General features: G+C 39.2%; 1 protein-coding gene across 4 annotated transcripts in view; it reads right to left on the bottom strand.

Moving 5' to 3' along the window:
• The window catches only part of LOC103030998 (CSC1-like protein 2), a 79,305-nt gene that overhangs the window by 42,476 nt on the left and 19,516 nt on the right, over positions 1-17,313 (bottom strand). For 3 of the 4 annotated variants that reach the window (XR_007424940.1, XM_049466021.1, XM_049466024.1), the window contains exons 2-3: positions 6,435-6,648; positions 3,132-3,211 (exon numbers count right to left, since the gene is read on the bottom strand). Coding sequence is in view for 3 of the 4 variants with exons in the window: in XM_049466021.1 (XP_049321978.1) it covers positions 3,132-3,211; positions 6,435-6,599 (245 nt within the window). In the remaining variant the exon portion in view is untranslated. Of the gene's footprint in view, positions 1-3,131; positions 3,212-6,434; positions 6,649-16,696; positions 16,718-17,313 lie in introns of those variants that run through there. The other variant, XM_049466022.1, reaches the window with a different exon arrangement.

The following is a 17,313-nucleotide window of genomic DNA, read 5'->3' as shown; positions in this document are numbered from 1 at the left end:
AGCAAACCAGATAATAAGGCGCATTATGCAAAACTAGTAAGGAACAGGGGTGTCGCCATGTTTTCCTTCTAACTCAGCAGCTTGGTGGCGAGACCTGTAAAACTAAGCTAAGCTAAGCTAAACTAAGTAAACAAAACTGTATGTCTCTTTTTCTTTTAAAGTCAAACGAGCATTGGATTTTAATCAAACAAATTTGTCTCTAGAAAACAGTTTATTTGGGTTAGTAAAGCACTTCTGTTTATTTACAGTAAGCTTAGATCTCCAGATTTCCAAAAAGGCTAGATGTAGTAGCATAAGCATTAGCCGCTAACCGCTAGTGTTAGCCAGGCATAAATGCTGGCTGATAGCGCCACACTGAGGAACCCTGAGTGTTCTGGTAAGCCAGGGTGATATTAGCTTGGTAGCTTGTTTTAACACAGTAAAAAAACAGGCTACAGGCTGATATTCTCGCCTCTGAATGGCAAAAGAGCTAGTGGCTAGTGCGGTTAGCAACTTATGCTAACGCTGCTCAAGCAGTGTTAGCCGGGGTTAGCAGCAGGCTACAGACTGATAATACTCACCTATGAACGGCAAAAGAGCTAGCGCTTAGCACGGTAAGCGGCTAATGCTAATGCTGCTCAAGCAGTGCTAGCTGGGATTAGCAGCAGGCTACAGGCTGATAATACTTTTGCTCTGAGAAGCGTGGTTAGTGGCTAATGCCAATACTGCTGCAGCCTCAGTGCTGGGAAACTAAACTGACTTTGCTGCTCCTTACAACCTAAAAGGTAGAATTTACACATAAGGTGCACCGGATTATAATATGCACTGGCAGTTTTTGGAAGAATTTAAGGATTTTAAGTGCGCCTTATAGTTTGAAAAATACAGTATTAGCTAACAGACGCTAGCATCTAGCTAGCTAGCTAGCTAGCATTACATTCAGTAACTGGAAGGACACAGAGGAACATCCTGTCCAAAAGTTTACTTTCAAAATAATCTAATAATCAGTTTATCTGCTATTACCAGCCACTTTACCTTCTCCCAGCCCTCAAGAAGACCTATATGTTTATGTTATTGTCCTCTTTTCCCCTCAAGGCTAGACTGCAGTCAGGCCAAAGAGTAGCGCTTGTAAAAGTGCCACTAACCATAAACAATAAAGCAGATAATAAAATCTAGTCAGGCCCCTGGATCTCATTACACACTCACTGACCTGTAGGTCTGAACTGCTTGTTCCAACTCTGATGAGTAAACGATGAGTAAATGTTAGGTCATCTATGTCCCTGCAGTAGAGCAGGAGAGGAGAAAGAAATGCAGAGTACTGATAGAGATGAGGTGATGCTGGCAGGATAAACTGGGTTATGAAAATCTCACTGCTTATTAAGTGTATCATGGCCCAAACGCCTGTGCATCCTTCATAAATAAAACAGTGATGAATGACTTTTCAGTAAGAACAAACATATTACATAGTACAGCTTTACTGTTCCGTCACAAGACATTTTAAACTGGTTTTACTGGTCCCAGGGCCTTAGATTAGATGAGATGAGATTAATGCTTCTCTCATCATGATTTCCTTGATCTCCTCACAACAAACTGATACTACCAAACTTCCTTTCAGCAATATTTGCTGCTACTCTCAAAAACTATAAACTCTCTACCTCAGTAACTGTTGTGATTATATATGTTCTATATGTTACAGTATGTTACACATCTCTGCACCTTATCCTCACTATACACATTATTATACCGTATCGGTACTGCACTGTCCTGTCTTTAAATTGTCTTGTCTCTTGTATTTATTGTTATTTAGTGTTATATTTTTTTGTTGCACTGTCGTCACTCCTGCACTTTATGTTGTCTATTGCTTGTTGTTCTATGTTGCACCATGGTTCTGGAGGAATGTAATTTCACTACACTGTGTACCTGTACTCAGAATGTAATGACAATAAAAGCCTCTTGACTGGACTTGACTTGACTTCAGCCATGCCATTCCACACACTCAACACTCAACAAAAGTGGAGAATCAAAATAATACATGAAATTTAAGGTACAAGGATATGAGATAAGCCTGGTCCTAAACTGTGGCTTAATACACTATAAGAAAATCACATACTTGCAATAAAACCAAAAATATTAATAATACTACTACTACTAAAATTCCATTAACCAAATTGACCAATAAAAAAACTGTGAAGAAAGATGATACTGCCCTGAAAACATATAAAAAGCATACAAAAAACTGTTTAATTATTTCAGCAGTTAAACAATCATAGGGGTGCTGCAGACCCCCAGCACTGTCACTTCCTTTGTCCATTTACCTGCATGAAGATTTTATCATATTTTTGCACTATAAAGCACATTTAAAATCCATTAATTTTCCCCCAAAAGCCTGCATGTTTATCATACTGAAACAAGCTACATGGGACGAACCGCTAGCAAATATCACCCTGGCTTAAAGGAGCAAACAGGGTTCCTCAGTGTAACGCTAGTTGTTAAATGCTAATGCTAATACTCCAGCCTTAGTGCTGGAGAAATTCAGGAATCTAAGCTGACCACCCACCACCCAGCGGCGAGATCTGCTGAATTAGAAGTTTCTTATATTAAAAAGCACCTTATAATATGGTGCGCCTTACAGTGCGAAAAATACGGTAGTGCCTTGTAGGAATGTCCTGATCAGGTTATTTTGTTCAACAATCAGATTCTCTGATAGCAATCTGATGAAATCTTGATGTCTGTGTAATTAATACAGTTATACAGTTTATATCATTTATTTTACTGTAATATAGTTTCACACTAAACTCTCTAACTCTTACTTATTACCCTTCTGAGGAATCATGTCTGTTAACCAGTGTGTCCTGATGGCTAAACACTGTGGTTAACTTGAACCAGACACAGAACTGGGTTGGGATTAAAGTAGCCAATACCCGATCCATTAAAATATCCCTGATCCACTGCATTTGATCAGGACACCACTATTCACTGGTACTGGACATGCACTGTGTTCCACTCAACAAAATCATGATCATAATTAATAAACACAAAGCACACTGTAGGAGCAGGAACATCAGCAATACTTTAGCTGTGGAGCTGGATACATTATCTCTGTAAGGATAGAAGCACAGCATGATTTTCTGTAGTTAGCAATATTTAATCTTTACCTGTCAGCATCGGTCACCAGCGCCAGCCGCCCGTAATCCCATGCCACTTTTCGCAAGATGGAGAAAACAAAGAGAAGTACCTGTGAAAAACACAAAAAAGGACATCTCAGATATGAAATAAGAGGAAATGTTGGGCTTGCTCCTATAAAGAATGGACCCATATAAAAAAGATAATTGATAATGAGTTACAAAATGCTGGTACAAAGTCATAATATGTGCAGATAAAATGACCCCTTTAATGTCTAAATGCCTGCCAGAATATTTAATGTTTTGAAAGTAAAAAACATAATAATTGAATAATTAACACATTGCATATAAGACTTTTATTTTGCATTAAATCTGATTAACCTACAACAGGGATTTATTGCTCACAGCAATAAAACAGCACTTACCTTAAATCAAACTAAAAAGAAACGGAATATAAAAGTGGTTAACCCCTGATTTGCCTTTAAAATGTGTGGCACCTTGGAATTAGCTAAAACTACAGGTTGTAAACAGTAGCTTTTAATAAGCTTCTTGTGCAGTTTTAAAGTTGCCAATTTTACTCCGGAGTTCTCCCACCAGCATTGAACTGTGGACCTCACTGATTTTTTTGTCATCAAATGCAATGAAATCCACACAGCCATGTTCCACAATCTAGTAGAAAGTCTTCCCTGGGCAGTAGAGACAGTTACTCCAACAACTACAGCAGGATAAACCATTTTAACACCTTTAATTTCCAAAGAAATTAAAGAATGAGCAGGTATCTTAAGTTTCAGAGGTTCCAAAAACTGAAATGTCTATCAAATATGATACATTAGGCTTTAAACTGTTAAGGAAGGAAATCTCTCACATGGCTAAACAATACTCTCACGCTCGTCCTGCTTCACAGCAGCACAATATTCACGCTACAGTAGCAATGCTGAGTAAGTCGGACGCTGCCCTTGGCTGCCAATTTATAGTGACAACCTACCCCAGGCTCTGCTCATCAGCAGGAATGTGGGTCAACAGGATAGCACAGCACACAGCTGAGAGTGTTACTGGGTTACACTGCTCTCCATCTCTCTCCCTCCATTACAGTGTTCTTTTATCTGAAACAAACTCATTTATTTAACTGTGCTGTAATCTCCTGATTTTGGGGTGAAATCTATCAACCATCATTCCCTTCATAGTGATGGAATGGCACATTTTTATTTTATTCCTGCACCATTTTAAAAGTCATATTTAAAGCTTTTTAAGACATTTTTTTAGATCACAATAAATATAATTTAAGACCCAAAAATGTAGTCATATTTTCCTTCATTGAAAATTTGTTATTTAACGTACATAACTTGCCGCTTACGTGACTATGATATCTAGCTCGCTGCTAATGTCAGCTAGCTTGCCACTTACCTTAATTCTCTCCCCGGTAACGTAGCTAATTCGTCGCCAACGTTACTGTTAGCAAGCTGTCCGCTTACTTAAATCCCCCCCCGGTGACATCGCTAACTTGTTGCTAATGTTATTATGTTAGCTAGCTCACTGCTTATGTTACTATGTTAGCTAGCTCTCCACTAACCTTAGTTCTCTCTCCAGTACTGTAGCCAGATAACTTGCTGCTAATGTTAGTATGTTAGCAAACTCACCGCTAAAGTTAGCTAGCTCTCCGTAGTTTTATTTACAGTAATGTTAGCTAACTCACCGCTAAAGTTAGCATGTGCCCTTTCCACTGGCATTAAACGCACTGTCTGAAAATGTAATACCAACAGCAAATTCACAGTAAATTTAAGACAATTTAAGACATTAATTACCAGGATTTTAATTTAAGACATTTTAATTCTCTCAGTATCAATTAAGAATGTAAAAAAATGGATGAACAATATCCAACAAAAGTGAGTACACCCCTCACATTTCTACACATAATTCTGTATTTTCATATCTTTTCATGGGACAACACTATAGGAATGAAACTCATTCAGTGGACGGTATGAGAGAATTGTACACAAAACAACTTATTTAACAGCCCAACACAACACAATTGGACACAATTTGGACATCTTCACTGTAAGGTGTACTCACTCGTGTTGCAGCTATTTGGACATTAATGACTGTGTGTTGAGTAATTTTTAGAGGACAGTAAATCTATACAGCTATACAAGCTGTACACTGATTACTCTCCCAGGTTATTGCCAAGTTTCATTTCTATAGTGTGAGGGGTGTATTCACTTTGGTTGGATACTGTATCAAAGTATCTACATTTTTTCTGTGTTTTGCAAGACTGTATTGATTCTCAAAACACAGTATTGATTGATTTTTAAATAATGTAAAGATTGGTGACCGACAGTGGAAATATTTTAAAGGTTTAAAGATGTAAATATAAAAGGTTCTATATAAATATAACCTACCTCTCCAAAGGTTTGTGGACTGCATTCAGTTACTTTTAGATTCACTGCTGAACCGCTTTTTCAGTCCTTGCAGTGTTCTTGCACCATTTAAAAGTCAAATTTAATGCTTTTTAAGGCCTTTTTAAGATCTCAATAAATAAAATTTAAGACCTGAAAATGAAGTAATAATTCCTTAGGTAAAAAAGAATTTATTGTGTTGGAAATCAAAACTTAATGTTTCCCGTTTGCCATAATTTTTTTCAATTTTGTTCCATTGTGATGCAGAACAGAGCCGAGATAAAGTTAGCTAGCTTTCCGCTAATTTTAGTTCTCTCCTCTGTCACATTAGCTAGCGCGTCATTAATGTTAGCTAGCTTTCAGCTACACGTAGTTCTCTCCCTGGTAACTTTAGCTAGCACACCAATAATGTTAGTTAGCGCTCCACTAACCTTACTTCCCTCCCCGGGAACGTAGCTCATTGCTAATGTTAGTATGTTCTTTTCCAGCATTAAATGCACCGATTTAAATTTTAATACCTAAAGCAAATTTTCATGAAATTTAAGACAATTTAAGACCTTAATTACCTGGATTTAAAATAAATTAAGGCATTTTAAGACTTTTTAAGGAACCGCGGGAACCCTGCCTTGTTGTTTGTGCCAATAGAATACAACTTTATGGAGAAGATGACCAATAAGGACATGATGTTATAGGTAGGTACCATGCCTAATGCCAGGCATAAGCTAGAGGGGTACAGACCCCCCAGACACCCCCCATAATTTGATTGAGCTGTAGAGCAGTGTAACTGTGTTCTCTATATATTTATATTAAATAAATGCTACTGAGTAATTATAAACTGTGTGTTCTAGATATGACTTGAAATATGAACAAGTCATTTTGAAAAGTCCCTTTGTATCAATCATTTAATTAAATACAATAAAATATCTACAAGAGGTGAACTCACCAAGAAGCACATAAAGTCCAGGGCGAGGACGGTAGGAACGCCTCCGAACGGCAGGCCCTGGAGCACAGTGCTGCGAATGCGGGCCGAGTAGCAGTAGTCTTTGGAGGAGTTGTTCTGATAGCAGTTGGCCTGGGCCGTACAGGCCGAGGGCCCAGCTATTCCCATTGTGACGATCAGCACTGCACAGGCTTACTGTCGCATCCTGGAGAAGAATCTACACAACCAGACAAAGACAAAGAAAAAAGAGATGAAGAGAGATAAGTGGATTACATACATTACACAGAATCTTTATTAGGTCTTCAAACTCTGGGAAAAGTCTGAAGAATCAGGTTCAGATTTTATTCCTAGCTTCCCCTTTTACACATGTTGCAAACAACCTGAGATCTTCTGTGTCAGACTCCTTCCCAAACAGGAATGGTATTGGAGAAGTGCAGGAAAGGTTAGGGATGGTACAACTACTAGACATTTACACTCAGATACACAACCCCTCCAGATAATATACAGAAATATTCTGGATTACCATGCATTTTAGAAATGGAATTTCTACTGTGAACCAAGAACCAACAGCACTGGAAAATGAAAGATGCTACAGTAAAGATGGGCTCCTAAGCAGGGTTGGAACTAACATATATGACATATGTTGTGCTTCATATAGCATTTCATGTGAATTTGATCCATAAAAGACTTGCTCTCAAGGCCTTAAGATTAGGGGAGGGACAAAATATTAATATCACAATATATAGATGATGGGCAACATAACAATATTGACAGTATTCAGATCCCATGATACACTTTAACAGAGAAAGCATAGATAGTCCAGTTTAATTGGATGATTTGCAGTAAACATGTTGAATTTAAATCACTGTAATCAATATTGTAGAGTATTTGACTAGCAGTTTTTATCAGTATTACGGATGCATTTGGTTTTTTTTTTATTATCTTTGTTTTTTATTTATTTATTTAATGTTTTTATATCCCCTATTACTAGTGATGCCTCAACACAAGGAGGGTGAAGACTAGCACAGGTCTCCTCCGACACATGTAAAGTCAGCCACCGCCTCTTTTCAAACTTTCCGTGTAGCATCACAGCACACTCGGAGGAAAGTGCAGCGACTCGGTTTCAATACATCAGCTCACAGATGCAGCCTTATGATGACTGACATCACCATTTGGAGTAATGAGGGGAAAGAGCACCATCTACCCACCAAGAGAGAGCAAGGCCAATTGTGCTCTCTCAGGGCTCCAGCATTTGATGGCAACTGCATGATCGGGATTCGAACTGTTACTGATGCATTTTGACAGTAACCACATGTAATCATCACAAATCATCAAAAAGGTCTTTAATCACCATAATGTAAAAAAAATTCTACCATAATCACCCAACTATAAAGTCCCAACTGCAGTGTGAACAGTTTCAGGAGGATTAAAGGAAACGTCAGAGGTAACCAGTTTCCTAGCAGCACCAACAAGTGCTATTTCTGATTCCTACAGAGACACGCCGCTCCTGCACTTCCCTCAACACAGCCCAATTAACAGCGCAGAAAATCACACCATCAACATTTCACATCTGAACTGCAGCCTCTCCAACAGAGCAATTACATAACAGCCCTCTCTTCTCCGCCTGACGCAATGGAACAGCACACGCCTGTCTGACAGCGACACTCGATCTCTTCCCTCTTCACTCAGCATGGCAGCCATGCCCACAGTGCCCACAGTGCCCACAGCGTCCAGCTCTGCTCTCTTCTGCTCTGTGAACGTCTGCCAGCTCAAAGCAGCCTTCAGCCAGACACGGCTCTCTGCAGCACGGCACAGCACTGTCATACTAACGCCTCCAACTGGAACCTGTACAATCTATACAACTGTTCCTGGATCAGGGCTAAACAGAGGGTCTCTAGAGTTTTAATCAAGCCTTATTCAGATTTCAACTGAATCTAATACTGGACAACAGTGTTCAACTCCATACAAAGTTATTCCATCTGAACCAAAACACAGCAAAACAAAGTTCTGACAATTGTATTTCAACAAAACGTCTTTCAGTAATGGCTATAACTCGACAAAATTCAATCCAAACTCAATTATATCCTTATAAAATTCTGCCCAAAGTCAGGTATTTTCATTTGCTTTGACAATATTCTTTCAGCATCTGACTGCATCCTGACAGAAACCCAAAACCTACATTTCAACAACATCATTTCCAGACTCAACAACATTTTGGTCCGATCCTGATGTATTTTAACAACATTATTTCCAAACATGACTGTATCCCCATAAATTCCTGTCCAAAACTAGTTGTGCACTGACAGTATTTTTCAGAGTCTGATGGTCTCTAAACAACATTGTGGTCAGACTCTTCTGTATTTCAACAAAACCAGGTTTGCTTTGATAATATTCTTTTGGGATCTGACCATGTTCCAACAAAATTCTACCAGAAAAATGTTGGGCTTTGACAATATTCATTTCAAATCTTAATGTATTCCAACAAAATCTAGTCCAAAACCAGGTGTGCTTTTACAATAATCTTTTGGAATCTTTTGGACAAAATCCTGTACAAACTCGAACTGAACGCCAATTATATTATATAAATAGCTGTTCTTAACTTGATTGTACCCACAAAAAATCCTGTCCAAAACCAATAAAATGTTGAAAATATTATTTCGGAATCCAACGGCATCCAGAGAAATTCTGCCCTAACTCTCGACAATATCATTTCTGAAGCAGACAGTATTTCAACAATAGTCTGGTAAGACCATCCTGCATTTTGACAACATGCTTTCTTGTACTGTGCTGGGAACATAACAAAAAACAGTCTGCCTCATGAAAAAATATGGCCAAAAAAAAAAAAAAGATGTGGAATTATATTCCTTCAGAATCTGTCTGCAGCTCACAGAACTCTGTCCAAACTCAAATGAATTCCAATAAATATTTGCTAGAAACCAATTGTGCTTTGACAATATTCTTTCTGAACCTGACTGCAACACACTAAAAAAATTCTCCCCAAAGCCAGTTGTATTTCAACATCATTTCTGCCAATCTGCTAAATCATGTAAATATTTTAAAACCGGAACTTCTCTTACTTCTCTTTCTTGGTTAAGAGCCTGACAAAACCCCTGTCCAAACTTAAAGGAATCCCATGAAATTACAATTCTGTACTGTAATTCAAAAAAATTATTTATGAATCCGACCGTATTCTATATTACTTCCAAACCAGACTGTATCCTAACAACTGTATCCCAGAAACCGGTAAAAATTAGACAACATCATTTCTGATATTTCAACAACATTCTTCTCAAACTCTGCTGGATTTGACAAAATTGTGTCCAAATTGATGACACCTGATATGTTGCAACAACATTGGTATCTAGTCATCAATGTCATCAATAATCTAGATCAGGGGTCGGCTATTAAATTTGGGGGGGGGAGGTGTAAATTGAAGTGTAATAGGATAGGGTGCTACAGACTAGTAGCTCTCCAGCCCAGGGGGTTGTTGAACCCAATTGCAGAACAGTTAATCTCAAAGTAGGTAAACCCAAGAAGAAAGGAAAAAACTGCCCTTGTACGGAGATAGGGAGCCCGAGAATGAGCGGACACTAAAGTCATGTCGAGCGCGACAGAGAGAAACGGGCGGTAAGTAAACAAAAGCTCCCCAGAGACGCATTTTATTTCATTTTTTATTTTTTTCATTATAGTTTATTATAGTTCAAACAACCTCAAGGTCCAGGTGATTTATGCTTGCAGGCCACCTACTGCCGACCCCTAATCTAAATTAAAAATTAATGGACTTAAGCTTCTAAAGCTCAATGTCCGTCAAAAGAATGAGCTCAGGTTCAGAAATGAAGGGACTACTGGTTTTAATAATGTATAGAGAACTCTCAGAGAGTCTGAAACCTGATCCCACTATACAAGCAACCAGAACCAGTTCACATGTTCCATAACTGATCTGGGTCTAAATAAGACTGTTTCCAGGTCAGTGTTTCCATGTCTTTATTAGAGACCTCAGCGGTTTCATATATAGCGTCAGATCTTCATGGGCAGGGGAATTTAGAGGGGTGCTGAGAGCTGATGAGTTCAGGCATACTGAGCCGAGATCAGCACTGGGGATATATGAGCCACATGTTGGCACGATGCCACCAGCTTTGTTTGAACTGGAGCACAGAACGAACTGGGAATCCAGAGACAAACAACAAAAACAACACCAACATTAGCACACACACCCCCCCCCTCTCTCTCTCACTTTCACTCTCTCTTCCAATCACACAAACACACACACATACCAATAGTTGAATGTAATGCTGGGGCCCTCATCCAAGAACTTTTTGTTGGATGTGCTTGTTTGGACAGAGAATCAATCCCCAAGATGAACGGAAACACCCATCACCAGTGTTGACAGATGTATGTGTGTATGAAGCAAGGCCTTAAGCAGTGATAAACTCCTATACTGGATTATAACAATACATAAAAGTAACAGTGATGAGAAAATATAGTTTTTAGTCTAGGAAAAGTACATAGAACATAAATTCATAGCCACAAAAAAAATTCTGCACCCAAAAAAAAAAAAAAAAAATACAACAGCAGCAAGATCAATGGTTTGTTGTTGGTCAAAAACCTACGAAATTTCACCACACAGTGACACCAGGCCTTCTGGATGTGTGATTCTTTTGGATCTTTGACAACCTAACGTTACATTCATGAGGTCCTGGAACTAGTGCCCTAACTTTTCTGAACCTTTTCTGAACACTCTGGTTTACTATTCCAACAGGATAACGCTCATCCTCATACTCCTGTTGTGTCAAGAGCTTGTAATGAAGACACAGATACTATGCCATGGCAATTAGGGGTGTCACGATCTCGATATTTTATCGAAATCGAATCGAAATGAGGTCACGATCTCGAGTATCGAAGTCAAAAAGAGGATCGACGATCCCTCCCGCGCGCGCTACGCAAATAGCGCAGCGCGCTACGCAAATGGCGCGGCACCAACACAGCGCATCCTATTCATTTAAATAGAGATAGCCACTGCATGAGCGCAGTCGGCGGGAGTGTGATCACTGTTTTTATCTGTCCAACGGGGGAGGGGGGGAGGGGGTTGGGCGCGCAGGTTTTGTATCTGTATCTAGCGGAGGGGTGGGTGCGCGCAGGTGAGAGCGTGTGAACTCGCTGAAATGCGTGTGTCAGTGTGACTTGAGAACACTGACTATAGATCACAGTGAGGTGGATTAAAAATCTTAAACTTATAATTGACTACACCTGTTGCTTTCCATTGAATTAAAAAAACATCTTTCTCTCAGATAAAGTAAACACAAGCGTGTTTCTGACTAAAATAAAAGCTTTTCAGGAGAGATATAAGTTATGTGTAAATATTTATAAGACAATACCCACATCACTTATCTAACCAGCCTGTACTGATTTCTGCCCCCCAATAATGCTTTCAATAACCTCTTGTAACCCCTGGGAGCCAGGGGTACACTCTAATAGCCTTTAATAGTCTTCAGTAGCCTTTAAAAGACTTACCTGGCGGCCGTGGTGTGTCCACTAAACTCCGTAGTTATAAACATCCTGAGGTTAGCAGCGCGCTAACTGACCTGTTTATAATGTAATCCGAGCAGTGCCTCCGTGTCGGCTGTTCTAAACTGCTGTTGTTAGCTGCTTGGGCTGAAAGATGAACTGTAGTGAGCTGTATTATCCGGTTAGTGGGGTTAAAACCTTTATTTGTTTACAGAAACAGTAAAAACGGACTGGCTGAGCTCTGTAGCCCGTGGCTGGGCTGTACTGAAGTAGTGACTGAGTGAAGAGAGCGGGGCTTGTGCTGCTGCTGCTAGTGGTTGGATGAAGAACTGCAGCTTCATGTAATGAGCAGTTTCACCAGCCATCCACACACAGCTCTGATAAACTGCTTGTTTTAATAGTGCACACTGTTGCTACCAAAAAAAGTCACTAGATGGCATTACCATATATATCTTAATAAATAATAATAATAATATTTATAATAATAATAATAATAATAATAATAAATATATTATTTAAATTTTATGAGGCATAAAATAATAACAAGAAAAAAAAACAAGAAAATCGAGAATCGAATCGAATCGTGACCCTCAAATCGAAAATGAAATCGAATCGAGGATTTAGAGAATCGTGACACCCCTAATGGCAATGCTATTGTACGAGCTACTACACTACTACTGCAAAATCTGCAAAAACTGTAATAGAATATTGGAGCTGCAGGGGCTGGATAATCACAGGATACCATTAGGAACCTCTGCAACTCCTTGTTGAGATGCTGAAAATACTTACTGTATGTGTAGCTCAGTAAATATAAATAATTAATCGATTATTTATTTTATTGTTAATGATTATGGCTTACAGCCAATAAAAAACTTTTTTTTTTTAAATATTTTTTAACAATTTTAATATTATATAAGACCAATTGGTACTTTTGGCAGTGTGGGCAGTGTGCCAAGTCCTGCTGGAAAATAAAATCCGCATCTCCATAAAAGTTGTCAGCAGAGAGAAGCATGTAGTGCTGTACGATTTTCTGTAATAACTCTGCACTGACCCAAAGGTCCAAACTCAGTGCAGTGTTTTCCCAGAAAATCTTACAGCACATGCTTTCCTCTGCTGACAACTTTTATGGAGATGCGGATTTTATTTTCCAGCAGGACTTGGCACACTGCCCACACTGCCAAAAGTGCTAGGTCTTACTATTACTATTATACTATACTATTAACATTTTCTGAGACATTGATTTTTGGCATTTCATTAGCTGTAAGCCAATTCTTTTGAGATGCACTAGTATTTCTTCCAAGATGAGTAGGTGCAACAAATAAAGAGAATAACAGATTAAAAAAAGATTGGAAATAAAGTAGGAGGAAGCCACCAAAATGAAAGGGGAGCAGAATGAAAGCAGCATGAAAAGAGAAAGAAGCGGAGAGACAGACAGTGACGCTGACTGCAGGGAAGACCAAGTAAAAAACAGAGAGAGAGAGAGAGAGAGAGTCAGAGATAGATACGGGTGGGTGGTGAAGGTGGCGGCAGTGGAGAGGGGGGGGGCTGGATTGGGTGCAGCAGCACTGCAGCAGATGGCTCTGCTAGACTGGCCTCCAAACTCCTACAGTCAGAGTGACAGAGCAGCTATAGCAGCCAGAGCAGCTAGAGCATCTAGAGCAGCCAGCCTTCCTCTTCCTAACCCTCTTCCAAACACCCACCACCCTCCAGACACACAGCACCAACAAACAGAAGGAAAAACACGCAGCTGTGAGCCCACTCATCCCAGCAACGCCATCCCAGAATAATCCCGCCTAGGCGTGAGACGGTTCACACTTCTGAGAGCATTGTCTCAAGATTATTTTAGATCTTTTAAAACACTTTTAAAACAGTTAGAACAAGCTGTGCAGTAGCTTCAGTTGAATAATAATAATAATAATAATGATCTTAGAAAACGACTGCAATTAAAGGGCAGATATCCCACAATTCCTTGCACTTCAATGTTGCACTTACATCGCCTCATTCAGAGACTAATAATTATCTGAACAACATATTTTACATCCCTAAGAAATCTTATAAAAACTTCATAAACAGGTTGTAATATTTGGCTACTGCGCCTGCACAGATCTCCACAGCCAGTTAGGGCTAATCATTACCAAGTTTATGCGTTTATGCTTTTTTTGGAGTAACTGTTAATATTATGATATTTTTTCGTGCTTTATTTTGTGTATGATACGACACGGCACACTCTGATGTGGTTGTTGATGTTATAAACAATATAACAAATAATAATTACCGTATTTTACACACTATGAGGCGCAGCATACGATAAGGCGCACTATCAATAAACATGTATTCTGTGGTCTATTTTCATAAATAAGCAACACTGAATTATAAGGCGCAATTTAAGCAACAATAGTAAGGAACAAGGGTGTTTCCCTTCTAATTGAGCAGGTCTTGCCGCTGTGGGTACAGTAACAAAACTGTAATTCTGTAATTTAAAAAAAAAAAAAAAAAAAAATGTAAAGGTTAGCAGCGTTAATGCTAGCCGTGGTTAGCTACACTAGTAAATGCCGCCCGACAACGCTACACTGAGGAACCCTGACTTAACCCAGGGTGCTATCAGCTAGTGGTTCGTCCTACGTAGCTTGTTTTAACACAGAAAACCCGCAAACTACAGTCCAATGTACTCACTTCTGAATGGGGAAAGAGCTAGCGCTGTGGTTAGGGACTAATGCTAATGCTAATTCTGCTCCAGCCTTGGTGCTGGAGAACATTCACTGAAGCTCCTGTATAATGCTCAGCAGAGTGGCTTTACTGCTTCTTACAACCTGACTGGTAAAATTCATATATAAGACGTACCTGATTCTAAGACGCTGATGATGATTTTTGTGAAAATTAAAGGATCTTAAGTGCACATTATAGTGTGATAAATACGGTAATACAAAAACAAATAGCATCTAAAAACCTATAATTCTGATAAATGGCAGTGGTTTCCATGAAGCATACACTTACACACACACACACAGTTATTTTAAATGGTTACTCTTCAATAACACTGACGTGGGAAGTACCACACACTCTGCTTTAGTCCCGCCTGCCAGTGTTGTCATGGCAAACTCGCATCATCAGACTGGGGGGAGGGGGTGGGGGGATGACTCTACAGGACATCTCTGTGACCTTGAACACTTTCCCTCCGGCTCACAGAGTGACAGACGTACAGCACTGAATCATCCCTGCACTGCTCAGCTCCCTCCACAGCCGTGAATCTTACCATGAGTCAACGCTTTCCCGTCCGAATGCAGGGAAATCCCTGCTCTAAACAACAGCCCAGTGTTTTCCCCTTTCCTAACACACCTGAAAACTGAAAAGCAATCTGCCATAAACAGCACAGTGTTTTCCTTTTTCTTACACGCCTGAAAAAAAAGCAATCTGCTCTGAATCTGCACAGGAAAGACAGGTCTGAACAGAATTTAAACTACATGCCCTTTAAATTATTGTAGACTTGTTAACATCAGAAACAAAACAGTGAATATACAGCTCTGGAAAAAAACAAGAGACCACTTCAGTTTCTGAATCAGTTTCTCTGATTTTGCTATTTATAGGTTTATATTTGAGTAAAATGAACATTTTTGTTTTATTCTATAAACTAGAGACAACATTTCTCCCAAATTCCAAATACAAATATTGTCATTTAGAGCATTTATTTGCAGAAAATAAGAAATGGCTGAAATAACAAAAAAGATGCAGAGCTTTCAGACCTCAAATAATGCAAAGAAAACAAGTTCATATTCATAAAGTTTTAAGAGTTCAGAAATCAATATTTGGTGGAATAACCCTGGTTTTTATTCACAGTTTTCATGCATCCTGGCATGTTCTCCTCCACCAGTCTTACACACTGCTTTTGGATAACTTTTTGCCACTCCTTGTACAACAATTCAAGCAGTTTAGCTTGGTTTAATGGCTTGTGATCATCCATCTTCCTCTTGATTATATTCCTGAGGTTTTCAATTTGGTAAAATCAAAGAAACTCATCATTTTTAAGTGATTTCTTATTTTTCCCAGAGCTGTATGGCCCTTCCAACACTCCATTCCACAAATCGGTGATGTTTTGGAGAGCAGTGTGTGCACTCTTCTATCCCAGCCCAGACCTGCCTTCATATATTGCATCAAACAATATGCCCCAACGTTCTGACTGTGAACAGAAACGTCAGCAGCTCAGACAAGAATCATCAGTCAGTCAGTCAATGACCTTAAGATACCTACAGACTTCCTACTATTAAATAGCAGAGTCTGTAATGGTCACAAAAAACAACAGAGACTAATACACTGAATTTCACTGTATTTAATATTAACCATACAATAAATTACCTGGTACCTAATACTAACTACTGTTTCTCCAGTCACTCATTATAGACAGGAATTCAATTTGCATATTACCAAAGAAGGCAGGTGATCTGAAAAAAGAACTAAACTTTCATGACCTAGATCTACACTTATCTACACAACAGCAGTAAGAAGACTTAGAAGCTCTTCACAGGAAGTACTGTGTTATATATCTATACTTGGGAAACGTATCGGAATGCTTGTACAAATAGGCTACAGTACCACCACGCACAACCAGTTACACACTTTAAACATACACCTACCTAAAAGTAAATTAGTTCTGACATTTCCTGTGATATTTACTACAAATTCTACAGATCTTCTAACCAACCAACTAACTAACTATCCAACCCTCGGCCTCCAGACCCACAACAGTAATAAAGGAATCTTTTTACCTCTGTTGTTTTTCCGTTTCTCAGGGAAGCAACCCTTACTTGTTTGTTTAGCTAATCAGTTGCTCAAGACGTCACGAAATGCAGCGTTCTATTCATCATTCAAGTTTTTCCACTTCTATAAAGCAGCTGTAGATGCGTGCCAAGACGACACACCTCACTTCTAGCACTGCTGAGACCTGCGCCACCATGTCTGCTCAATACGGACGAGCCAGACCAAACCGCTGACTCAGCTAAACATGAAATCTTTATTCACTCATACAATCTGACCTGAGGACTCATGACTCTTATTATGAAGCCTATACTAGTAAGAATTAGCTACGATGCTTACTTCTGGACAGGTGATGTTTTTCTGAGCTAGGCTACTTACTGTTAATTATTGAATGAAGTTCCAACTTGTATAGCGCCTTTCTAGAAACCGAAGGACGCTTTCCAATTTACACGCTTTACACACAACCATTCATACACAGCACTCATCCACACACTGTTGAGAAGCAGCAGCCAATAGCGCACAGCGTACTCTCAACTGGAAACCACTGTCCACCTGCAGGAATGCATCAGGCACTACAGCATTTACCCAGGACAGACAAGTGCAGACTACAAACACACAAAAAAATAAA

The sequence above is a fragment of the Astyanax mexicanus genome, chromosome 16 (assembly GCF_023375975.1).
Source record: "Astyanax mexicanus isolate ESR-SI-001 chromosome 16, AstMex3_surface, whole genome shotgun sequence".
Classification (NCBI taxonomy): Eukaryota; Metazoa; Chordata; class Actinopteri; order Characiformes; family Acestrorhamphidae; genus Astyanax; species Astyanax mexicanus.
The sequence above is the reverse complement of the archived record's forward strand: the minus strand, read 5'-3'. Positions and strand labels throughout refer to the sequence as shown.